This window comes from Muntiacus reevesi, chromosome 5 (assembly GCF_963930625.1).
Source record: "Muntiacus reevesi chromosome 5, mMunRee1.1, whole genome shotgun sequence".
NCBI lineage: Eukaryota > Metazoa > Chordata > Mammalia > Artiodactyla > Cervidae > Muntiacus > Muntiacus reevesi.
Genome location: NC_089253.1, coordinates 28,712,971 through 28,738,937, shown reverse-complemented (window position 1 = coordinate 28,738,937; position 25,967 = coordinate 28,712,971). Strand labels below are relative to the sequence as shown.

Below are 25,967 nucleotides of genomic sequence, written 5' to 3'. Positions count from 1 at the left end.
GGCCTTAGGAAGCATCACTATAAACAAAGCTAGTGGAGGTGATGGAATTCCAGTTGAGCTATTTCAAATCCTAGAAGATGATGCTGTGACAGTGCTGCACTCAATAAGCCAGCAAATTTGGAAAACTCAGTAGTGGCCACAGGACTGGAATAGGTCAGTTTTCATTACAATATATATTGCATCTGATCCCATCACTTCATGGCAAATAGATAGGGAAACAATGGAAACAGTGACAGACTTTATTTTGGGGGGCTCCAAAATCACTGCAGATGGTGACTGCAGCCATGAAATTAAAAGATGCTTGCTCCTTGGAAGAAAAGCTATGACCAACCTAGGCAGCATATTAAAAAGCAGAGACATTACCTTGCCAACAAAGGTCTGTCTAGTCAAAGCTATGGTTTTTCCAGTAGTCATGTATGGATGTGAGAGTTGGACTATAAAGAAAGCTGAGCACTGAAGAATTGATGCTTTTGAACTGTGGTGTTGGAGAAGACTCTTGAGGGTCCCTTGGACTGCAAGGAGATCCAACCAGTCCATCCTAAAGGAAATCAGTCTAGAATATTCATTGAAAGGACTGATGCTGAAGCTGAAACTCCAATACTTTGGCCACCTGATGTGAAGAACTGACTCATTTGAAAAGACCCTGAGGGTGGGAAAGATTGAAGGTGGGAGGAGAAGGGGACGACAGAGGATGAGATGGTTGGATGGCATCACCAACTCAATGGACATAAGTCTGAGTAAACTCCGGGAGTTGGTGATGGACACGGAGGCCTGGCGTGCTGCAGTCCATGGGGTCACAAAGAGTCAGACACAACTGAGTAACTGAACTGAACTGATTGCCAATTAAGCCGAGTGCTTGTAAACTTGCTAGAAATAGTCGAAAAAGAATACATGGGGAAACTCCCTGGTTCTCCAGTGGTTAGGACTCGGTGCTTTCACTGCTGAGGGCCTGGGTTCAATCTTTGGTCAAGAAACTAAGATCCCACAAGCCACACAGCTCGGCCAATTTAAAATAATAAAGAACACATGAACACTCGTGTCACACAGAAGTGGGTAGAGTAGCGGAGTTATTTCCCAAGAGGCTATGTACAGTGGTCTTTAAGAAGGTGCATATATGACTCACGCCGAAACTGTATTAAGGACTTCCTCTCTTGAATCACATATATGTGTAACTAGTGCAGCAAAACACACATTCCAGGACATCCGTTTCACGATCCAAGACGCTTTCTAGGAAGATGGAGACCAATTTCCTTCCTACTTAGAAGACATAGCAAGTGCTGAGATGTCTTTGTTAAAAAAGGGGAAAAAAAAATCAAGCCAGAGTGGGCTAGAGAAGCCTTGTGCAAATCCTGTGTGGGGACCATGGCTAACAGCCTGGCCGGGTCTTCCCCGTGGGACCTCCCTCAGCCCCTGTCTGCCTCCTGTCCGTCCTCCTCCCAAGGACAATCCACCTCACAGGACCCCACACCCAGGACACCCCCTCTTCCTCTGCGCCTGGGAGAAATGGCCATGAGCTTCCCATATCAGGACACCCTGCCCCACCGTGGCCACACTCTCAGCTGGAATGCATACAAATGCTCAGGGAACAGGAGTGAGTGATAAAGAGACAGGATAGGAAAACAACTCATCCATCATATTAACTCTGAGCATGCACATGGGGCCAATTTCAGAAAAGGATCTGGTTGATGCTGGGCATAGACCCAAAGAGAATCAGACCTGTTAGCGAAATAGCCTTGCGTCTGGCCCAGGGACTGAATATACTCTGAAGATGCTTCCAACCTGTGAACACAGACCTGGAAGAAGAGGCCGTGCACCAGCCCCTCCCTCCTGATCCTGCCTCTCAGAATGGATGCAGGGGGCATAAGGGGAGGAGAAGTTTCTCCCCTGGGACTCAACTCCTGGAGACTGGTTAGCTGCAGGTGAAACCAGGAAGGGGCGTCGGGATGGGGAAAACCTAACCAGCATTTGTTTACCCATTTACAGACCTCTGGTCTGGGTAAGCCATTCTTGAGATCGCATCAGTGCTACTACAGAGTAGCCAGAAGTTCTTCCCAGGGACTGGACTGCTCTGAGATCCCAGACTGCCTTGGTGGTGTGTCCGAGACCAGCGTCAATTCCCTTATCCATGCAGGTGACTGTCCTCCGTGAAACATGACCGCCTGAGCCCAGCGCTTTCTTTGCCACTTATCCTGCTTATTCCTCTCCACAGCACTCACAGTCTCACGCCTTGTGTGGTTACGTGTACATTCGCGTGCTATCTGACGCCTGCACATGAGGTAAGCGGCGTGAAGGCAGGGACACCGCTGGCCCCTGGGACCTTCTCGACCGATGCCTGGGAAGATAAACGCTGGCCCCGGAGACGGCACTCCACGTCCGACCCGTGGGGCCTGCCTGAGCTGTGGCGGCCGGTACCTGGATGCTCAAGCTCTGGGACTCCAGGTGGGGCAAGGTGACGTTCCTGTAGTCGCTGCCCGTCTCTCGGACCAGGTGGAGGTCCTGGCGCAGATACTTCTGTAGGTGCTTCTCTGTGGCAGGGTAAACCACGGTTGTCTTCACTTCTGCAAAGACACAGTGCAGCCCCAGCCGCCGTCAGCCACGCTCTCTACCCAGTCCTGCCACCCTCCAGCCCCCACGGCACCACGGGGAGGAGGTGGCCCCCGTCTCGTCTCTGATTCCCCAGTGATGGGAGCTGAAGGCTAAGAAGTCATGATTCACCTGTGTTCCACTCCCATGAGGTGTCTCATGCCATTAAATTCATGAAGGTGAATCACTCCCAGAATATGGAAAACATAAGATGTTCATGGATGGATCACAGGGCCCCCCGTCATCCTTAACTTCAGCCCTTCTCTCTTACTTTCTGGACACAGGAATGAAAGGTTTCTGACTCTTCTCAGATAGCAAACGTTCCAGTGTGGCCTTCTGAACCCAAAGCTGAAAATCTGGTTTAAAGTCAAACAGATTCCCTTAATGCGGGGGGTGAAGGCACAGACTCCAGGGCAGCCAAGTCCTGGTCCTGCCTACTCCTTCCTCGGGACCCCTACCTGGGTCCAGGTGTTTAAGCTCCCAGAGCCCCTACTTCCCCATCTGTCAGCTCAGGATAATAACAGCTCACGTCAGAGGGTTGGGAGGATTAGCAAGTCAATACCTGTGGAGCTCTTAAACCAACAATGTCTGACACATGATAAACACTATTTAAGTACTGGCTATTCTCAACGCGGGGTTACTCATCCTTGACCTTGGCACCATCAACGTTTCAGCCTAGGTAATCCTTTGCTGTGGGGGCTGTCCTGCGCCCTGCAGGCTACTGAGGAGCACTTCAGGCTTCCGAGGTGCTAGTTAAACCCTCTCTCCAGTTGTGACAACTACAGTAAGTGCCTCAGATATTGCCAAATGCCCCCCCCCCCCCGGGGGGGACTGCCCCCGCCCCCCAAGTTGAGAACCACTGTGTCCATTGCAAGGAAACCTGGTCGTTTTCCTAAAGAGACTCCAGGATAGGATTTTTGTCCAGCACCACCTGGTTTTGGTTAAGTCCTTTTCCCTATTTCTATTAACATCTGCCGCAACAGCTTGAACGTAGATCCTAAAAGCAGGAAAGGAAACAGTGTCTTAAAAATCAGTTGGGATGTTTCTCAAAAGACTGACATCCTCCCCGACACCAGATTCATATGTGTTTGTTTGCCTGGAGGGGCCCCTGAGAGGGGGGCCGCCCAGCGCAGGCACCGCACGCTCCAGAAGATTCTCGGGCTCGCCTACACACCTTGAGACCCAGCTGAGAACCACAACCTACACGTGCACGTCTGGTCTGAGGATGCAGGTGAAGCTCATTCCACAGGTGAGGGAAGAGATCACAGGGACTCGGGGCTGGGCCGCGGGGCAGAGGAGGGCTGGAGCCACGGTCTTCCCGCCCTGAGGTCCGTGCTCTTTCCACCCCTGCCCATGGGCCCGGCAGGCCAGCCCAGTGCAGGCATCCAGAGGCGCCAGGCCAAGCACGTGACTTCCGGAAGGACCAAAGGCGCTGGCCCATCAGGTGTAGCAGGCGAAGCATCACCGTGCGGGGCCGTGGGCTGACACACGACTCCCATTCCCGGCTGCGCCACCTTGTCTGTGTGATTAACCCGGAGTCTCAGCTTCCTCATCTGTTAAGGACGGTCCTAAAATCGAGCCTTCAGTGTGACTATGAACATTAAGCAAGGTGTGTCCTCAAAACCACGGGAGGGGCTAAGTAAATGTCACCCCACTTCCTGGGAATCTCTGATCTGACCCTGAAAGGGAGGCACAGAGGCCTCTTCACCACCCTCGGGGCCCTTCTCATGCCCACCACCCTCTAATAGCCCCGGGGTCACAGGCCGGAGGTCAAAGATCAAGCACAAACAAGATCTCAGGAGGCAGGGGACTGTCTGAAATAGATGTGATATCACCCCCTTGGCCCCTTGCAGTGTAGTCTGGTGGAGAAGGGCCAGATTGTGACATCCATTAGCCAGGTTCAAATCCTGACTGTGTAACCTCGGGCACCCGAGACGCAAAACAGCAGAGGATGGGAAGTCTCCAGAACGGCATCCCACCTGCACCCCCACGGAAAAGTCCTCCTCGAATGTCCTCAGCTTACTCCCCCGGGTTGCCCGAGTGGGGCGTGGGGCCCAAGGCTGTGAGCCCTGGCGCTCCCTCCCACGGGGAGATGGGCAGGGATGACCTGGATAAGAGCTGTGCCCCACTGGCAACGCACCGCCTTGGGCTCCCAGCCCAGGACTCCCCGGCCATTCCAGGCCGGAAAGCCACAGGGCCTGCAGGCATGCCCGCCTGCCAAGGCTTGCCAGAGACTGTCCGAGCCGCTGGGAAGGTGGGGAGACGGGCCCCTCGCCAGGCCGGCCCCTCCTGTCCTTTCCGGAGCAGCAGGGTAGAATGAAAAGGCCCCGTTCAACTGCTCCCTTTCTGCCTGGATGAGACCCGCCTTGCTGTGCTCTGAGCCCCAAGGAGCCACCACTCCCAGCCGGGTCTCAGTCAGGCCCTCGCTGCCGACATCCGAATGGACACTGTCCCCCAGTCTCACCCAGGCCTCCCTGCAACCCCGCTGACCGTCCTCCTTCCCCAGGCCGTCTCAGCTCCAGCCCTAGCGACCTTCTAGCGACCTCCTCACACCCGCACTGACTCCCATCTCCAGGCCTCGAACGTGTTGCCCTGCTTCACCCGCTCAGGTCTCCATCCAAGCAAGGCACCCCCGACCTCACCATACCCTGGGATTCGCCCTGCACTACCTGACCACCGAGGACAGGTTTCCTGTCTGATCCCCCCCAGGGACGTCTGTCTACCTGTGTTTTACCGAATTATCCCCAGCACCCGGAAGTGTGTCCAGTATACTCTAGGCACTCAGCAAATATCAAACAAACAAAAGAATGAATCTGACCTTTTTAGACTTTAAACCCAGGAAGTGCACTTCTTATCCCAAATGAAATAATACCTCTCTGGGGGAAAAAAAAAGAAGTCAATATATTTCCCAATGCCAAGTTTCTCACTGGCAGCCAAAAGCAAGCTCTGGTGTTTATCCAAATGACCTGCAACTGAGCTTCATGAGGAATCTGGTCAAGAGTCAAGGCCTGATAAACACTCAAACAATCAGATGAAAATATGTAGGGGAACAGGATATTGACCCAGGGCCTCAAAAACAAGTCCCCTGAGATTACTCATTAATTGCAGACAGGGACACACAGTGACCAGAGCATCACCCCCGTGAGATGAACTGGCCGCACAGACCTCCTGGGCTGTGCCGTGGGGCGTGCTCAGCTGCTCAGTCATGTCTGACTCTTTGTGACCCCATGGACTGCAGCCCACCAGGCTCCTCTGTCTGTAGAATTTTCCAGGCAAGAATACTGGAGTGGGTTGCCATTTCCTCCCCCAGGGGATCTTTCTGACCCAGAGATCAAACCCAAGTGTCCCACACTGGCAGGCAGATTCTTTACCACTGAGGTCACCTGGGAAGCCTGTGCCATGGGATGCCTGCCAAAATAACCTGTATCCCATCGCAAGGTGACATCACATCCCAAACCCAGGGACGCCCAACAAGTGGCTTCCCAGCTCTTCCACAGTGTCAAAGTTAGGGCTGAGGGACTGCTCCAGATTAAAGGACACTGGAGACTGGACTGGATCGTGGACTGCGGAGGATGGGGCAAGGGAAGTTTCCTGCTTGAAAACGGCATTGAAACAACAGTAAGATTAACAATGGTTTCCACATCACACCACGGTTTTGTATAAATGTGAAAGTTCCCCAAATTGACCACTTTACTCTGGTTCCTAGGAGACACACACTGACATGCTTAGCGATGAGGGGCTAACATGTCTGCAACTTACTTTTCAATAACAGAGGTAACGGTGACAAGATATTGTTGTATGTGTACGTGGAGAGAGAAAAAGGAAATGTGGCCACGTTATCAAAAGGTGATAAAAAAAAAAGCCTTTTTTTTTTTTGGCTTCACTGGGTCTTCCTTTCTAGTTGCAACGTGTGGGCTTAGCTGCCCTGCAGCATGTGGGATCTTAGTTCCCCAACCAGGGATCGAAGCTGAGTCCCCTGCATTGGAAGGCAGATTCTTAATCACTGGACCACCAGGGAAGTCCCCTGAAGAGCTTTTATTAAGGGAGTCCTTTGTACTATTTCTACAATGCTTCTATAAGGTTGAAATTTTTTTCAAAATATAAATAAAAAGATGTGGGTACCCTCTACTCCCTGGGCGCTAACTGCCAGCAGAAGGGCCAGCCACTGTTCTGACCCCTGTATGCACATTAACCCACTCACTCCCCACAGCCAGTGTGAGGCGGGTCTCACTCTGGTACCCGGGCCACTCACAGGGAAGCTGAGGCCAGGGCTGGGCTTTGGCCTTGGCACCACATGCTGGTCCCTGCAGGTCAGCAGATGGTGCTTCACCACCTGCCTGGCACCCTCTCTGCCAACCCCGTCCAGCAAAATGACTTAAGGGGGCCCCCTGCCCAGGATGAGAAGTTCCTGGCACCTCCCAGCCCAGAAGCATTTCCTAGTGGCTAGAGAAGCAACAAGGAATCTCCCGACCCTGCCCTCCTGCTGACATTCTTAAAAAACAAAAACAAACAAAAAAAACCTCTAAAGCCCATTTCTCAAAAATAACCAGTTTATTAAGAGAGCTTCCCTGACAAAGCCTCCCTTTCGGACATGCTTTTTCAAATTTGGTTTTAGTTTTAGTTTTAAGGTGTATCTTGCACATAAAAGTCAAATAAAGCTTGTTTTTAAATGTCTTCTGCTTCTTCCTGAGCACCAGTGTCAACTCTTCCGGCCACTTCTTTGGTCTCATACTTCCACAGTTCCAAATTACAAATATTTTTATACCTTGTTTCACTTTGATTTTTCAGTTTTATTACCTACTAACCTCCCATTAGGGAAGATAAGGATTTAGCGTTTTTGTTTTTTTTTAATCAGCTCTCAGTCAATCCTAAAGGAAATCAGGCCTGAATACTCATTGAAAGGACTGATGCTGAAGCTGAAGCTGCAATACTTTGGCCACCTGATGGGAAGAGCCAGCTCACTGGAAAAGACCCTGATACTGGGGAAGATTGAGGGAAGAAGAGGATGACAGAGGATGAGATGGTTAGTTGGCATCACTGACTCAATGGACATGAATCAAAGCAAACTCCAGGAGATGGTGGAGGACAGAGGAGCCTGGTGGGCTACAGTCCACAGGGTCACAGAGTCGGACATAACTTAGCAACTGAACAACAACAACCAGCTCTCTAACGAAACAGTGTGAGGGCACATGTACATGCACACACGTGCTCTTCTCTACCCTATTCTCACAACACAACCAGATTGCAATGTTGGATAAATCAGTACTCAGCATTATCAACACCATTATGATGATGTAAATGCTGTCCACTGCTAAAGAATACACCATGAGTATTTTTCCTATTTTTCCTTTCAGCACAACTTCTGTTATACAGAGTTAACATTTACTTGTTTACTTTTCTATAAACTTGTCACACAAGTTTTATACCCACCACCACTTCCCTTTTTATAAATGTCTCCTTTTGATGTTAAAATTCATCAGACACAAGAACAACAGTGTGATCACGGAGCCCGTGACCCGAGCCTGCAGAGCTGTGGCCTGGGAGCTCTGAGCACTGCCATCCTGGGGGGCCCTCCCCCTTGCTGTGCTGGGTACCTTGCTTTCCCGGATCCACTATCTTCCTCTGTCACATGTTTGTCCTCATTTTGCTGAAGAAGTGCTTCTCAAGCTTCAGCATGCATCAGGAGGCCTGGGGCAGGGCATTTCTTTTTTTTAATTTTATATTTATTTTTGCCTGCGCTTGGTCTTTGTTGCTGTGTGGGCCTTTCTCTAGTCGTGGCAAATGAACACAGGCTTCAGTCGTTGCAACACGTGGGCTCAGCAGTTGAGGCTCCCGGGCTCCAGAGCACAGGCTCGGTAGTTGGGGCACACAGGCACGTGGGATCTTCCTGGACCAGGGATCGAACCTGGGTCTCCTGCATTGGCAGGTGGATTCGTTACCACTGAGCCACCAGGGAAGCCCTGCATGTCTAACAAGTGCCCAGAAGATGCTACCGCTGGTCTGGGGACCATGCACCAAGAACGAAAGTACAAACCCTAGATGTGTCCAGCGATATGGCACACGGAAGATACACTGAGAGGCTTGGAACATCTGAAAAGGTCTTTATTCTACTGTCATGCTTAATGAAGAGCTTGACGAGAGAATTCTAGGATAGCAATGACCCTCCACGTCTGGAAGCAATCTGTGACCTTCCAGATTGTGCTGCTGCTACTAAGAAGTCTGAGGAACTCTGATCCCAAGCCTCTGTACTAACCTGTTTTTTTCCTCTCTGTCCCTTGTGTCCTGATTGTACTGATGGGTCTTAAAGCAGGTTTATTTCCATCCATCAAGCTGGGTCAAGTGTCAGGCCTTTTCAATCTTGAAAATCATGTTCTTCAGTTCTGGAACTCATTCCTTCCTTTTTTAAATTTTATTTTTAATTGGAGGATAATGAACTAACAATATTGTGATTAGTTTCTGCCATATATCAACATGGATCAGCCAGAGGTATACATATCTGGGACCTGTTTCTTCAATCATTTTCTTCCCCATTTTCTCAAGCCCTATCTTTCTGGAACACTATTTAGATATTTAACTTCTTTGATTCATCTTGTAGTTTTCCTCTTTCTCCCATTTTCCAGCTCTACGTCTTTCTGCTCTACTGTTCAGAGAATGTTCATCTTCTGTTTTCATTTCCATCATATTTTTATTTCTAAGAGCTTTAAAAAACTTCCTTTTTGACAGTATTTTGTTCTTTTGCTTTTTTTTTTCCCCCCCTGCCATGATGTTTTAATCTCCATGTCTGGAAGACTTCATGACTCAGGCCTGGACTATGTGGAAACATAATGAGCTACACTTAAATAAAGTTTCCTACCTCGACAGTGAGTTTAACCTTATCTTTTGCTTTCTTTGCTTTTATAATTTCTCTCTGAGATAAACGATATCTTTGAAAATTTCTTCTCCCTGAACAGCTTCTATCTCCTCCACGTCTCTTTCTTGTCCTTGCTTCCTTTTTCTTGCCCCTTCTTTTTCAACTGAGGTATTACTCAAAAGTCTGGCCAACCAGCCTATCTGCTCACTCATATTTTAGAGTGTGAAGATGCTGGAGGGAAGCCTGCTGACACGGGAGAGCTTCATAACCATCAGGCTATTCCTTTGCACGTGATGGAGCCCCTGAGAGCTGAAGTCTCTTCTCTTGGGCTGCTCAGATTCCCCAGAAGATTCTTCCAATTTCACACATGGAGGTAGGGGTCTGGCAGACAGCACTGAATGAGGAGAAAGAGAAGCAGGTGGGTGGAGGGAGGACGGGCAGGGTTCCTCTCAGGGTTCACCGAATCTGCAGACTTCTACTTAACCTTCTACATTTCCGTGCCTCGACCCCACTGACACCAAAAATCTCTAGGCCCTCCGTTTTAACCTCCCCAGTGATGACCAGTCCTGTGAAGCGGACTTGGCCGGCTCAGGTTTCCCCTCTCCAGCCTGCCACGCCAGTTCCTCCTCCATTCGCTTCCTTGGTTTGTCTCCTCTCCCTCAAGTCTTCATGGGTTAATTTTATTTAAAGGCAATTCCTTTGAAGCCATTTTGAGTGAGGGTTTTAAAGGAAGCAGCTGGGCACCTGAACTGCCCGCTTTTAACTGGAAGCCCAGGTCCCTGTCCGTCTCCCTCCTCACACTATATTTTTTCTTCTTAGCCATTTACTGCCACTTGGCCTATTTATTTGTTCTTTATGTTCCCCTCCTGCAACTGCATGCACATCAGCTCCCTGAGAGCAAAAACACTGTTCCGTGCACTGGGTGTACTGTGCCTGAAACAGACCCGACACGAACTGTAACACGGTCTACACGACAGTGTTGGCATATATACTATGCCAAGCTACTGTTACAAGAGTGTGTGCAAGGACCACTACACACACAAGTGCACCCAGAGAATGTCCAAGAAAGTCAGGACATGTTCTGAGATGTGACCTATCTCTGGGCCGTCGAGTTGAATGTAACTGTAATTTTTAAAATTAGTTTTTCAGGGTACTCATTGACAGAGGAGCCTGGCAGGCTCCAGTCTGTGGGGTCGCAAAGTGTCGGACACGACTGAGCAACTTTGTTTCCATTTTCTACGACAATTACGGATCACTTTATAACACATTTATTAAGAACAGAAAAATAAGCTGCCCCTGAAAACTGAAGCCCAGAGAGGTTAAGTAAGTTGCCCAAGGCCACACAGCCGGCAAGGGGTGGGGCTGAGACCTGAACCCAAGCAGCCCGACTCCTCTGTGCAAGATGGCTTTCCCTGCCCCAGGGCCAGCCTCTTTCAGGCCCTTTCCTGAGAAACTTGTGGTGCCGCCACTTTCCCCCCAAAGCAGCCCTATCAGATCGGAGAAACACGATTCCTTCCAGCCCCTCCCGGAGACACAGGAAGAGCTGTCAGCAAAACGGAAGAGCTCAGCAAGGAGCCAGAACGATGGGAGCTGCAGACTGGGAGGTCTGGGAGGACGTCGGCACGAGCAGAGGCCGGCCACGGGCTGCTGGCCATGGTGCCCCCGGGAGGGCAGGACGTGGGGGCACACTCCCCTCCAGGGGTGGGGGGCTGTCTAAGCAGCCCCCACAGGGTGTGCAGCCAGAGGCGGGGCTGGAGCGGGCTCCAGAGGGGAGCACGGACCAGCGAGGATGACCCCACTCACAACAGGGATCCATGGCTCATTCAACTTTCGAGGGTGGTACCAAGCGCCCTGGCCCCGTCCCAGTCTGACCGCGCTGGACAGTGGGGAAGGAGGCCTGGGGCGGGGTGGTCGCAGCCCCTGTGGGACTCAGGGCAGCCGTTCCTTCTCTGCAGGGATGCTGTGGCGGTGGAAAGGGTCACAGCAACATGCCCCCAGTGACAGCAGCCAGCCCTGTCCACACCCGCTCCCTCTCTCCGCAGCCTGAGGAGCGGGCCGGCGTGCCCGTGGCTGGCACACCTTGGTGAGGGTCTTCTGAATGCCCTTCTCTGATAACTGAAGCCAGCCCTGCCACCCCGTCCAGACATGAAGGCCATCTCTTTCGGAGATGGGAGGCAGGCAGGGCTCCGGGAAGGAGAGCGCAGCTGTCTTTCTTGCTCTCTGCCAGAGCAGGCTTAGCCAAATCCCCAGGAAAATGCTGCTGCACATGAAACATGAAAATGCAAACCACAGACAGTCTGCCCGCCTTCCCACACACATGTTCAGACAAGCCTGCTCTCCAGCACGGCTGCCGGCTTCTCCACGATGAGGTCACTGCTACGGCCAGGCCTGTGGCTTCGGCTCCCCCTTCATTATCGTGGGCCAGTTTCAACTTATTTGACCCAGATGTGCAGGCCCAAGGGAGCAGGGGAGAGGCAAGAGCGAAGCGTGAGCGGGGTGTGAAGCCCACCCTGCCCCTCCCTGCAGAGGAACCACGCAGAGCCTCACGGGCGACGGGCTGCAGGCCTGTGCCAGCAGGGCCCCCTCCCCCGCTGGAGCACCCCAAGAGAGGCCAGCAAGGGGTCTCATAGGACCTGCCAGCTTCATTCCTCCTCTTGGGGACCTCCCCCAGCTGGACGACGCGTTCCTCAGTCCTGGCATCATGGTGAGCAGAGAGCCGGCCAGAGGAGGCCTGGGGCGGGGTGTGCACTGTCCTCCGCTGGGGGATGCTGGAAGTACTCAAGTGAGGCCTGAAAAGACCTCCGTCCGGATCAAGGATAAACAGGGCCGAAGGGTGTGGTCGGGATCTAACTGGAAGCTCCAACCACCCCACAGCAAAACTCCAAACCGCTTATTATCCGTCTCAGTGAAAAGCACAGAGATGCCGCTGGAGACAGGGAAGACGCAGATGCTGATGGTAGCAAGATCCTGGCTCTGGCAGCTTCCTTCCCCGCCCCCTCCTCGGTCCTCCCAGGCCCGGGAGGGTCGTGAGGGGGCTCTGATGAGACCGGAAGGCCCAGGCCATAAACTCAGTGACTCTGGATGCAGACGCAGAGGTTACATCCTTCGGGGATGGGGTGGCTGCAGCAGGATGGTACACCACAAAGGTCCCTCTGTTCAGAAGGGAGAGACCTGCTATCTAATGCAGTAATGGAACTGCCAACCAGCAGTCCTGGTCTTAGAGCTGCGAGACACCCTCCCCCACGGGCAGGAAGAAACCGTTCTGCGGTCCAGCAGACTAGCCCTATAAGAGCTATTAGACTGACTACTCAGGAGTCCCAAAACACAGCCTCGATCTCAACTTCCCGTCTGAAGGCATCACCTGGCTTCACTCTGAGAGGCGCAAAGGTGCCAAGCCTCAGGGCAGCCTGAGTGCTGGGGTGAAGGGAGGAGAAGGCCACGGGCATATGCCTTCCTGGGAGTCAGGGCTACCGGAACTCCAGGCCATCACGCATGGAGAAGCAGGGATCAGAACCGGGCCGCCCAGTCTGAAGTGGAGCAGCCATCCCGTGGGTAATCCACCCTCGCCCACTGGCCCTGAGAGAGCGGACTTTCTGCTGACTCGAGTCTGAAGACGGCCACAGAGTCTTGGCGCCCTGCCCCCTCTGAGAGAGAGTGAACAAGAACACACAGGCCTCCTGGTGGTGGCCACATTTCAGGCGCTCGGGCTCTATTTGCTTCTACACAGGCTCTGAACACAACAGCTTTTCCCAGCCTCATGGAAGCCATAAGCCTAAACAGAGAACTGAACAGAGGCTTCTGCTCCAGTCTGTGCGGGGAGGAGACGGGGGCACACAGGAGGCTGCACTCACGGGCCCTCGGAGCGGAGCTGGCAGGGGGGATGAGTACAGGCCAGTGAGACAGCCGAGAGGAAGGCAGAGCCCGTTCCGGGTCAAGAACTCTACTCAGGTGGTAGAGACTTCCCATCTTCAAGTTTCTGTTTGCTCTGATCCCACTGTCCCTCCAAGCCCTAGAGGGGACCCTGGCTTGCTGGTGTCAGAAGCCCTGAAGCACCTGGGGAGAAAAGCAGAACTCTGCCATCTTTCGGTGGCCTCTACTGACAAAGAGAGACTTCTGTGGCTCGCTCACCTTTCCCCAGCTCCATTAAAGAAGCCCTCTTTCAGGACTTGCCAGGTGTCCATTAGCTAAGACTCTGTGCTCCCAAAGCAGGAGGCTCAGGTTCAATCCCTGGTCAGGGAATTAGATCCCACATGCTGCAACCAAGAATTTGCAAGCTGCAACTAAAGATCCTGCATGCTGCAATTAAGACCCGGTGGAGAAGGCAATGGCACCCCACTCCAGTATTCTTGCCTGGAAAATCCCATGGACGGAGGAGCCTGGTAGGCTGCAGTCCATGGGGTTGCTAGGAGTCAGACACGACTGAGCGACTTCACTTTCACTTTTCACTTTCATGCATTGGGGAAGGAAATGGCAACCCACTCCAGTGTTCTTGCCTGGAGAATCCCAGGGATGGGGGAGCCTGGTGGGCTGCTGTCTGTGGGGTTGCACAGAGTTGGACACGACTGAAGTGACTTAGGAGCAGCAGGCAAATAAAAAAATATTTTTTTAAAAAATGAAGCCCCTTTCTGGACTTCCCAGGTGCCCAGAGGCTAAGACTCCATGCTCCCAATGCAGCAGAGGGTGGGGTGGGGGCGCCCTGAGTTCGATCCTTGGTCAGGGGACTCGATCCCATATGCTATACCTAAGAGTTTTCATGCTGCAAATAAGGCACAGCGCAGCCAAACAAATATTTTTTTTTAACAAAAAAGAGAAGCAGCAGCCCCATTTCAAAGCCCAGCTAATGCCAGGAGCCCACTCTGCTGCTCTGCCCACATTGCTGCCCCCACCTGCCTCCCAGTCGCCAAGTGTGGGAGGCGCTGCCTCGGCACAGTCCACGCCACCCCAGCATCTCCCCTCCATGGCCACCTGCTCCTCACCAGCATCTCCCAGGTACGGCACTGTAGGCAGGTATGAAGAACCTCCAGAGTTTGGAGTGAGTGTATTTGGGAGGACAGAGCACTTGTTGATGAACTGACAAGCATCCAGGCTGTGAAGTAAAGACACAGCCAGAGGCCCCAGTTCCACCTCATCTTTTGGGTTGATTTATTTTTAAAAATAATTTTTACTATTGTTTGCCCACACCACGCGGCATGTGGGATCTTTCTTCCTCAACCAGGAACTGAACCTGCAGCTCCTGCAGTGGAAGTGCAGAGTCTTAACCACGGGATCACCAGAGACATCCCCAGGCGAAACTTATGCTCTGCTTCTTTGTTTAGTTTGTCTGGGGACAAGGTTAACGCCCTAAACAATCTCTATCAGAACATCACAGGGTTACAGTCTCAAATAATTCAGAAGTCTAGCCCCCAATCCTTTGCCTTGAGGAAATCACCAATATTAGGAGGGTGCTCATTATTCCAGCCTTTTGATGGATGAATGTAGATATTCCTGTAGAATAAATGTAGACATTTAATGAATGTAGATATATACGAACATATATATAAAGGTGTTTTTTGAGCACAAAAGGGATGACCCTTTATGTTACCTGTGACCTCAGAACCCTCCCTCGTTAGTCCAGAGAGATCATCTTCCTCCGTTGTAACAATCAGTATGCACATACCACACCTTATTAACCCCTTCATACATACAGGGCCATTTAGATTGTTTTTGCTCTTACTTTTCATTTTTAGATCACAAACAGTGCTACAATGGACACCCTGGCCCACTCTTCCTGACGTGTATGAGTGACTGTCTAAGTCAGGCCCCTGGAGGCAGAAACCAAGGTCAGAGGGACCCAGGTCTCACAACCTTACGGATCCAGCCATGTCGAGCCAGCATCCCGCCCTCTGTGCACGAGCATGGAGGACACTGTGTGTGCAAGACAGTGCAGGAGAAACACAGCGTCTATCTCAGCTCACCAACACGGGCTCCATCTGGCTGTGGCCTCAGTGGACTGTGGTCTCTGTGGTCTAAGCCCCACCTGGCATATGGACACATGTGAGGAGGGCCCCCATTTCCTATTTAACAGTGATCCTCAGACCGTTTCAAAAACCCACTGCAATGCAGTGATGAAATACAAATAGGAACAAACCCACAAGAGGGAACAAGAAGGGGGAGGCAGCAGAAAACGAGAGACTGCCATTCATGTCCTAAGGTTAGGAAGTGGGAGGCAAGGTGTGAGTGGATGAGACTGCAGGGAAGGAAGCTGCAGACTGGACCACCATCAGGGCCACACGCAGGGCATCGCCAGCCTCCCCACGAGAACCCAGAAGAGGATGTGGGCTCTGAACAAGCAGGGACAGAGGGCTGGACAGGAAACAGAGCTGGAAACCGGGACCAACTAAGGGCCCCTCTAGGGACTCCCCTGATGGCCCAGGGGTTAAGACTCCATGCTCCCAATGCAAGGGCACCTGAGTTCAACCTCTGGTCAGGGAGCTAGATCCCACAGACCACAAATAAGGATCCCACATGCCTCAATAAAGATCCCACAGGCCACAGCAAATACCTGGTGCAGCTAAGTAAATAAATATTTCTTTAAAAAGAAAAATAATAAAGAGCCCCTCTAGAGAAGAGCTGTACCAACTAGCTTCATCCATTGCCTACTTTCATGGTAGGGGCAGGCAGTTAATGCAGGTGAAAACAGAGGATTGTGCTCCAAAGATATTAACCCTCAGACTGGAGCAGGGATAATTCTTAAAGAATGTGGAAAATTCTTAAAGAAATGGGAATACCAGGCCACCTTACCTGCCTCCTGAGAAACCTGTATTCAGGTCAAGAAGCAACAGTTAGAACCAGACATGGAACAACGGACTGGTTCCAAATTGGGAAAGGTATACGTCAAGGCTGTATATTGTCACCCTGGTTATTTAACTTATAGGCAGAGTACATCATGCGAAATGCCTGGCTGGATGAAGCACCAGCTGGAATCAAGATTGCTAGGAGAAATGTCAATAACCTCAAACATGCAGATGACAGCACCCTTATGGCAGAAATCAAAGAGGAACTAAAGAGCCTCTTGATGAAAATGAAAGAGAATGAAAAACTGGCTGAAAACTCAACATTAAAAAAACTAAGATCATGGCATCTGGTCCCAACACTTCATGGCAAACAGATGGGAAAACAATGGAAACAGTGACAGACTTTATTTTCTTGGGCTCCAAAATCATGGCAGATGGTGACTGCAGCCATGAAATTAAAAGATGCTTGCTCCTTGGAAGAAAAGCTATGACCAACCTAGACAGCATACTAAAAAGCAGAGATACTACTTTAGTGACAAAGGTCCATGTAGTCAAAGCTATGGTTTTTCCAGTCATAAATGGATGTGAGAGTTGGACCATAAAGAAAGCTGAGCACTGAATAATTGATGCTTTTGAACTGCGGTGTTGGAGAACACTCTTGAGAGTCCCTTGAACTGTAAGGAGATCAAAGCAGTCAATCCTAAAGGAAATCAGTCCTAAATATTCATTGGAAGAACTGATGCTGAAACTGAAGCTCCAGTACTTTGGGCCACCTGATTCGAAGAACTGACTCACTGGAAAAGACCCTGATGCTGGGAAAGATTGAAGGCAGGAGGAGAAGGGGATGACAGAGGATGAGATGGTTGGATGGCATCACCGACTCGTTCGACATGAGTTTGAGCAAGCTCCGGGAGTTGGTGATGGACAAGGAAGCCTGGCGTGCTGCAGTCCCTGGGCTCACAAAGAGTCGGACATGACTGAGTGACTGAACTGACTGGAGCAGGGGTAGACAAATTCTCTGTACAAAGAGCGACAGTCAATTTGCGGGGCATTGCTGGTTACATACAGCTTCTTTGGCACATTCTTCTTTGTTTTCTTTTTTTTTTTAAGTAACCCTTTAAAAATGTAAATACCACACCTATCTCACAGGCCTCACAAAAGGAAGCAGGCCAGATGTGGCCCATGAGCTACGGTGGACTAGAGAGTATACAGGCTCCAGAGTGGGCTGGTACCTCCAAACTCAGGCAAGGCCAGCAAGCCCCGCTCTCTGTCTACACAGTTAGCCGTCCAAGAGAGACCCATGGTGGCAACAGACCTAACTCAGTTTGCCAGACTATCAGCCTGGTTCTTCATTTTTAAACACAAATGACTGGGACTTTCCTGGCAGCCCAGCGGACAGGACTCTGCGCTTCTGCGGCTGAGGGCCCAGGTTCAATCCCTACTGAGGGAACTAAGATCCCACAAGCTGTGCTGCATGGCCGAAAAAAAATTTAAAACTTAAAAAAAATAAATATAACTGAACTAACATTCACCAGACATTAAGGGAAAGCCAGCCGTCTGAAAAAGAATGACCAAAATAAACAACCAGAACCAGATCCCAGAGGAAACGGGATCATTTAAGGGTCAGGAGATAATTTTTAAAACAATTCTAATTAGTGTGTCAGAGAATGTCAACCCAACTTGGCCTCTGTGAAGCAAAAGCAAGATGCTATGAAAATGAAAGACTCAGAGGACCAGAGGGAGAAAAATTAAAAGTGAGGCTCCCAAATGAGGCTCCTTTACTAGGAGGTCTGGAGGACAACGTTAAGACCATCCACGAGACTCCAGAAAGGAAAGGCATAGACGGGAACGGCGGCAGGACAGAAGCAGCACGTAGGACCGATCTAGGATGTCTAACAACTGACAGGATTTCAAGTGAGAGGAAATGAAGGAAATGGAGAGAAGGAAATTATCAAAGAAATAACAGGAAAAAATGTTCAGAGTGAAAGGCTGACATAACACTTTAAACTGAAAGGGTCCAAAAGTACGCAGCAGAATCAATGAAAAAAGAAAAGTCTCACCGAACACAGCCTTACAAAACCCCAGTACACTAAAGACAGAGGCCATCTTATACACTTCCAAAGAAGGAAACTAATAAAGAAAAACAAAACAGAAAAATCCAACAACAAATAAATGAAGTTCACTACAGAGAAATGAGAATTAAACTGGTACTCGATATCTTATTGGGCTTCCCAGTTGGCTCAGTGGTAAAGAATCCACCTGCCAATGCCGGAGACATGGGTTCAATCCCTGGGTCGGGAAGATCCCCTGAAGGAGGGTGTGGCAACCCACTCCATTATTCTTGCCTGGAGAATCCCCTGGAGAGGAGCCTGGTGGGCAACAATCCATGGGGTATCTTATGAGCGACGATGGATGCCACAAGACAAGAGCTTAATGCATCTGATGTTTGCAGGGGAAATAAATTCAAATTCTGTACTCAGTCGAATCACCAATGAAAAGTGAGGGCAAAACAAAAGACTCAAAGTTTTCCTCCTGTTTATTCTTTGTGAGAACGTACTTAAGAATGCATTTTATAATAAAGAACAAAATAATATAATTTGCAGCAACATGAATGGACCTAGAAATGATCATATTGAGTGAAGTTAAGTCACAGATGACATCACTTATATGTGGAATCTTAAAAAAGGGTACAAATGAACTTACCTACAAAACAGAAATAGAATCACAGATGCAGGGAACAACCAACCAGGGCGCGAGGGTAGGGAGGGGTAAATTGGAAGACTGGGACTGACGAATACCCACTACTATATATAAAAAGCTAACTACTAAGGACCCGTTGTATAGTACAGGGAACTCTACTCCACACTCTGGAATGACCTACATAGGAAAAGAATCTAAACAAGAGTGGAGATATGGATATGCACAACTGATTTCCCTTTGCCGTACACCTGAAACCAACACAACATTGTAAATCAACTATATTCCAAAAAAAAAATTTTTTTTTAAGTAAACAAGGACTGCACTTCAGCTAAACCAGGGTAAAACCAAAATGAAAAAGACAAAGCGCCCAGCAGACAGACAGTGGCTCTAACCCAGGAAGGCTGTGGAGGGAAGTCTGTTATGAGTCTGAGGCATGCCTCAAGAACCAGCTCTCCAGACTGAAGCCAGGAAAAAGCGTTCCGGAAACAAAGCTTCCAGAAGGAAAAAAGGAAATACCATTCAACAAATTATTAAATGACTAGGTACTTTCAAAAACAGAGTACAGATCCTCCTCACCTTACGACGGGGTTATATGCAGATAAACCCATCGTTAGGTCAAAAATGCACTTGCAACACCTAACCTACCGAGCTTCGTGCTCAGTCTAGCTTACCCCAAACACGCTCAGAACATTTATCTTAGTCTACAGCTGGGCATCACCATCTAACATAGAGTCTGTTTTATTATAAAATGTCACAAATCTCACATAAATGAATACTATGAAAGTGAAAGTCTTGGTCACTCAGTCGTGTCCAACTCTTTTAGACCCCATGGACTATAGCCCGCCAGGCTCCTCTATCCGAGGGATTTTCCAGGCAAGAATACTGGAATGGGTGGCCATTCCCATCTCCATGTAGCTCACCAGGCTCTTCTATCTGTAGAATTCTTCAGGTAAGAATACATTTCCTTCTCCAGGGGATCTTCCCCATCCAAGGATCGAACCCAGGTCTCCCAAATTGTAGGCAAATTCTTTACTGTCTGAGCCACCAGGAAAGTCCAACTGAAAACTAAACTGAAAGTTAAAAACCGGATGGCTGTAAGTGGTTTGCCCCCGTGTCTTGGGACTGCCTGGAAAATACAAGTACGGCTGACAGACAGTTGACGGACAGCAAAGGATAGAAGTGCCGGGAAGGGAAGGGAAGGCTTTTCAATATTTCCCGACAGAGTGATACAACTTAAAGAGTATGTGGAAGTGAAAGTAGCTCAGTTGTGTCTGACTCTTTGTGACCCATGGACCATATACAGTCCATGGCATTCTCCAGGCCAGAAGACTGCAGTGGGTAACCTTTCCCTTCTCCAAGGAATCCTCCCAACCCAGGGATAAAACCCAGGTCTCCCCCGTTGGAGGCGAACTCTTTTCCAGCTGAGCCACCAGGGAAACCCAAGAATACTGGAGTGGGCAGCCAATCCGTTCTCCAGGGGAACTTCCCAACCCAGGAATCAAACTGGGGTCTCCTGCATTGCAGGAGGATTCTTAACCAGCTGAGCTATCAAGGAAACCCAGAGTATGTGGAATAAGGACTAAAGATTTCAATACATTTAGGATTCCAAAGGCAATTAAACAACAACAACTTGAAAATAATAATATAAATATCAAAAACTGGGAGGAGGGAGAGGAGGGTGAGGGAAATATAAAGGAGGCTTCCATCTTCCACTGTGGGAAACTAACAACATCAAAATCTGATAAATCAAGGAAGAGTTGCATAAGCATATTATTCAATTATGTGTCTGGAAGAAACCACTAGAAGCACTAAATCCAAGAAATTGTCTTAATAGTAGTCACTTCCGGAAGGCAGAACCAGGATGGGGGAGAGTGGTATTAGAGCCTGTCTGTCCAGATAAGCCTCAGCACCATTTGATTATCTGACCATGTGACTGCGTGACTTTGTTAAATGCCACAGCCTACTCCTGATGTTCTTATTTAGTAGGTCCAGACTCTGCATTCGAAATTCAAAATTCTGATGATTTGGGCTACTTTAGCAACCATCTGTGCTAAATCGCTTCAGTCATGTCTGACTCTTTTCGACCCCATGGATTACAGCCCTCCAGGCTCCTCTGTCCACTGGATTCTCCTGGCAAGAATACTGGAGTGGGTTGCCATTTTCTTCTCCAGGGGATCTTCCCAGGGATCAAACCCACATCTCTTACATCTCCTGCATTGGCAGGCAGGTTCTTTACCACTAGCGCCACCAGGGAAGCCCTGAGGCGCCTTTAAGAACCACATAAATAAAATCTCCTCTGCGTCCCATGCAAAGCTGAGAAATGATGGTTCTCCAAGCTCCTGTGACATAGAAGCCCCCTGAAGTGGACTTTCATTCAGAGAAACTGAGTCTCAGAGCAATTCCATGACCTGGCCTGGTGGCACCCACTGGCCCTGAGCCTGGACTATGTCTTGTGTTGATGACGCCGGCGCCCTTCCACACCCTGCTCCGGGCTGGCCAGCCGAGACCTGTCTGGCCAGGCTTCCTCTGCTGGTCACTGTTCAGATAGCGCTTGTCCTTTGGCTCAGCTAGGCTGGGAGGGCCGCCAAGGATACCCAAAGGGATGGGTGAGAGGCCAGTGCCAGTCTGTGCTGGAGTGGAGCCACGGAGCCCGGTGCCAGCTCTGTCCTCCTGGCAGGAGGACCACACGCGATCCCCCTCTGCCCACTAGAGTCAGCCCCGAGTGGGCACCGCACACCATGGGGCTCCCTCGTCCACAGGAGAACAAGGGAAGCAGAACCAAAAGTCTCCTGGTGCCCCAAACCCGGAGGGAGGAAGGCGCCTTAGTCAAACACTTTCACTTTCAGCAAGAGTGGCTAGAAACCAAACTGGAGGACGAGGGCAGAGGCCTATAATGTAGCAGGGTATATTCTGAGTTCTTCTAAGGACTTGCCAGCTTTTAATTAACTGGGAAATATACAGCACATATTAACACATGTGTATATGCACATATACAAACATTTTATGTTCACATATATGTATACATATATACACACACACATACATATGTTGTTGTTCAGTCATGCTAAGTGGCGTCCGACTCTTTGCGACCCCATGGACTACAGCACACCAGGTTTCCCTGTTCTTCACTATCTCCTGCAGTTTGCTCAAACTCATGTCCACTGAGTCAGTGATGCTACCTAGCCATCTCTTCCTCTGTCGTCCCCTTCTCCTCCTGCCCTCAATCTTCCCCAGCTTTAGGGTCTTTTCCGATGAGTCAACTCTTTGCATCAGGTGGCCAAAGAATTGGAGTATCAACTTCATCATCAGTCCTTCCAATGAATATTCAGCGTTGATTTCCTTTAGGATTGACTGGTTGGATCTCTTTGCTCTCAAGGGACCCTCAAGAGTCTCCTCCAGCACCACAATTGAAGAGTATCAATTCTTCGGTGCTCAACCTTCTTTATAGTCCAACTCTCACATGTACGGATGTTGAGAGTTATTCAGTCGCTAAGTACACAAATATTTTACGTATATATGTCCATAAAGACAAAATATATTCCGTTTAAAGACCTAAAGGAACATCCGTGTAGGAGCACACAGCCCTAGAAACAAATAATACCTGACCTCTGGGTCACCCCCAACAGGGATAATCATTTTACTGAATTAGGGGTTGATCATTTCTTTTTTTATTGTCCCAGTTTAATGAGGCCTGGGTGCATTCCTAAGCAGTGTATTGTTTAGTTCTGTTTTTCAACCTTATCTAATCAGAATCTTGCAACTCAAACTTTCTGTCTTGCCCTCTGGGTGGCAGGGGGGTGGGAGGGGTGGAGGGGGGTGAGGGTGGAGGCGGGGCGGGGAAGTCATCCTTCAGGAAGAGTGTATGGAGCCGCAGCTCCTCAGCATTCACTGGATGGAGAAGTAGTCCATGCAGGATTTACTTACAGACTCTATTGTCAGTTGCTATCCAGACTGTTTTCTAGTTTTCTTCTATGCTGCCAGGAAAACTCTTCCAGGAGTCGTTGGCCTTTTTAAAGAGCTCCTTCTCCAGAGCCTGGGTTTTGCCTCTGCACAGGGCACAGGAGGAACACCAGGCCAGTAGCTAAGAGTTCCTGGGGCTTCCCAGGTAGAGCCAGTGGTAAAGAATCCACCCACCAATACAGGAGATGCAAGAGACGCGGGTTCAACCCCTGGGTTGGGAAGATCCCCTGGAGGAGGACATGGCAACCCACTCCAGTCTTCTTGCCTGGGAAATCCCACGGACAGAGAAGTCTGGCAGACTACAGTCCATGGGGACGCAAAGAGTTGGACATGACGGAGCACACGGGCTAGAGTTCTGGGAGTTCCCTACAGCCACGAGATGATGCGATTCCCGGGATCCCTCTCTCCGAGGCCCGGCCTCACTCACTCACAGAAGCCTTTTGCCCTAAACCTGAGATCCACTCCCCCCAACAGCAGAAAAACAATGGCCTTCTTTGAGGCAGTCTGGATTACTGAGTCACACCCTTCTCCCTACTGTCTGCCCCTTCTTCCCCAGGACAGGAAACACAGCTCTCAATGAAAGGGCTCCATTGACGGCCACGGATGGAGCGTGAGAGCGAGAGCAGGAGGGGACCCCGCCTCCACCTGCCGGGACCCAGCCGCCTGGCCCGCTCGGTCCTCACGCCGGCCACATGGCCACGGGGAACAAAGCAAACACACCTACGGTCAGAGCCAGGCATTTCTCCATATGTTACGTCTATTGTTCCACTTAAGGCTCATATAATTTTAGAGGTGGGAAAAGAACAATGAAAGATGACAAACATTTGTGAATACACACCATATGCCACTGTGCCAAGGGTTTTATATACCTTATCCCAGTGAGTCATAAACCACAATAGTGATGATGAAATTAACTTAGGAGGTTAAGACCAGTATTTTTTTTTTTTTTAAAAAGGAAACAGACAAGACTGGAATGAAGATGAGTATACCTGAGCGTGTCGCACATTGTAAAGGTATTGTTTTGTGAACTTTTTCTTTCCCTTGGATTCACGTATATTTATTTCCCAGTGCTGGGTCAAAATGTAAAATACATCCTCTCACTGTAGGTAAAGGTTAAAAAACTTTACAATGCCCTTTTCTGTCTTATCCTAACGTAGGTTCAGGCACTAACCTAATTTAACAAGAAAATAACTGCAGCGACTTCCTCAGCCTCATCTGGGTTCAGACACCTTGGTCAGCACCCGCCCACCAGGCTCCTGAAACAGGGGCCTCCTCTCCCTTCCTCTTTCCTCCCCCAGACCACGTGCTGCGGCCTCAGCCCAGAACATTCTCCCCACCCCCACCAGCTCTCTGCACAGCTGGTTTCTTTCCATCGCTCAGGCCCCAGCATGGGGGTCATGTCCGCAGAGTTCCTGGCCTGCGGCCCGACCAGCCCCTTTCCTGTTCTTGGGCCGTGTGGACGTGCGTCTCCCTGTTGCCGTCTGCCTTCCCCCCGTGAGCCCAAAGGAGACACTATCTGATCCCCGCAGGCGCGCCCCTGGCACCAGGCGCAGTTCTTGTTGAGTTGCTGAGTCGTTTCCGACTCTTTGCGACCCCGTGGACCGCAGCACGCCAGGCTTCCCTGACCTTCACTATCTCCCAGGGTTTGCTCACATTCATGTCCGTTGAGTTGCTGATGCCATCCGACCATCTTATCCTCACCCCCTTCTCCTTTTGCCTTCAATCGTTCCCAGCACCGGGCTCTTTTCTAATAAGTCAGCTCTTCATGTCACGTGGCCAAGAACTTCCCAATTTGTTGGATGAATACAGACACGCTCAAGTCCTCATGGTTGGTAAAGAGCAAAGACAGGATCCCGGCCTGGTTGTGCCTGCGCCCTTGAGCCCTGCACTACATAGGAAAACTCAGACACAGCACGTACTGCCCCTGGCCCATCACGGGGAAGTCTGGGCGCTTGGCTGGGTGGGACGCCGACCCCGAGTGCTCTGCTAGGGCAACAGGGTCGGGGGGGCCCATGGTGGGCTCTTGTGGTCAGCTGAGAACCTGAAAGAGATAAGTGAGGAAACAGCAAATCCTCAGGCTAGAAGAAACTGGCCAGAGAACGGCGAAATACCAGAAAAGATCATGAGGGCAGCCAGCTCAGAAATAAGCTGGTGACTAGGATTCAAGAGGCGGGGCCAAGAAGCCAGAGGACCAAGGCCAGAGGAGCCGGCGCAGGACACTGTGGCCTTGCTGCCCCCTGGTGGCTGTGGGGTGCGTGGCCCCCAGAGGGCAGGAAAGAAAGGATGGGCTGGTCTGTGGGATCCACTCTTCAGGGGTCATTTACTGAGCGTTTGATGTAGGCCTGGTTGCTGGGGACTGCAAATGAGGCTGACATGGCTCCAACCAACAAGGACCGCTGTTCCCTACATCCAGGGGTCACTACCCCACCCTGACAGCTTTACTTCCTTCTTTTCAACTAACTTGAGGGGGGACACCTCCCTCAAACGGGCCTGAGAGGGCAGAGGTGGTATGTCACTCATCTCTGGAGCCCCAGCACCAGGACAGGGCCCGGCACGTCAGAACAGTCACAGCGGCTACTATTTCACGTGTGCTGAGTGCCTCTAATTGTTGCTGTTTGCTAAACGGTGGGGGGGGAGAGGGGTTTCCCAGGTGGCTCAGAGATCAAGAATCCACCTGCCAATGCAAAAGATGCAGGAAACACAGGTTCGATCCCTGGGTCGGGAAGATCCTCTGGAGAAGGAAATGGCAACTCACTCGTTTTCTTGCCTGGGAAATCCCACGGCCAGAGGAGCCTGGCAGGCTGCAGTTCACGGGGTCACAAAGAGTCGGACACTGCTGAGCATGCACACAGGTGCCTCTAAAGACAGTCCATTGGCCATCGGATCCTCACGATTCACCTCTGAGGTACCCATGAGCCCACCGAATGGAGATGCTAAGTAGGTGATTATTTCAGTATGAGCCTGGGGTTCTTGAAGAGGTCAGAGATGGAGGAATAAATGTGAACATCACCCCCACACAGATGGTGTTTACAGACCAGTGCCTCTCAACAATTTTCATGTGGGTGTGACTCACCTAGGGTTTTTGCTAAAATGCAAATTTT

The 25,967-nt window shown here is 50.3% G+C and overlaps 1 protein-coding gene across 1 annotated transcript in view; it reads right to left on the bottom strand.

Moving 5' to 3' along the window:
• The window catches only part of DCPS (decapping enzyme, scavenger), a 42,530-nt gene that overhangs the window by 11,513 nt on the left and 5,050 nt on the right, over nucleotides 1-25,967 (bottom strand). The window contains exon 3 of the mRNA XM_065937389.1: nucleotides 2,413-2,558. Coding sequence (XP_065793461.1) covers nucleotides 2,413-2,558 — 146 coding nt within the window. The remainder of the gene's footprint in view (nucleotides 1-2,412; nucleotides 2,559-25,967) is intronic.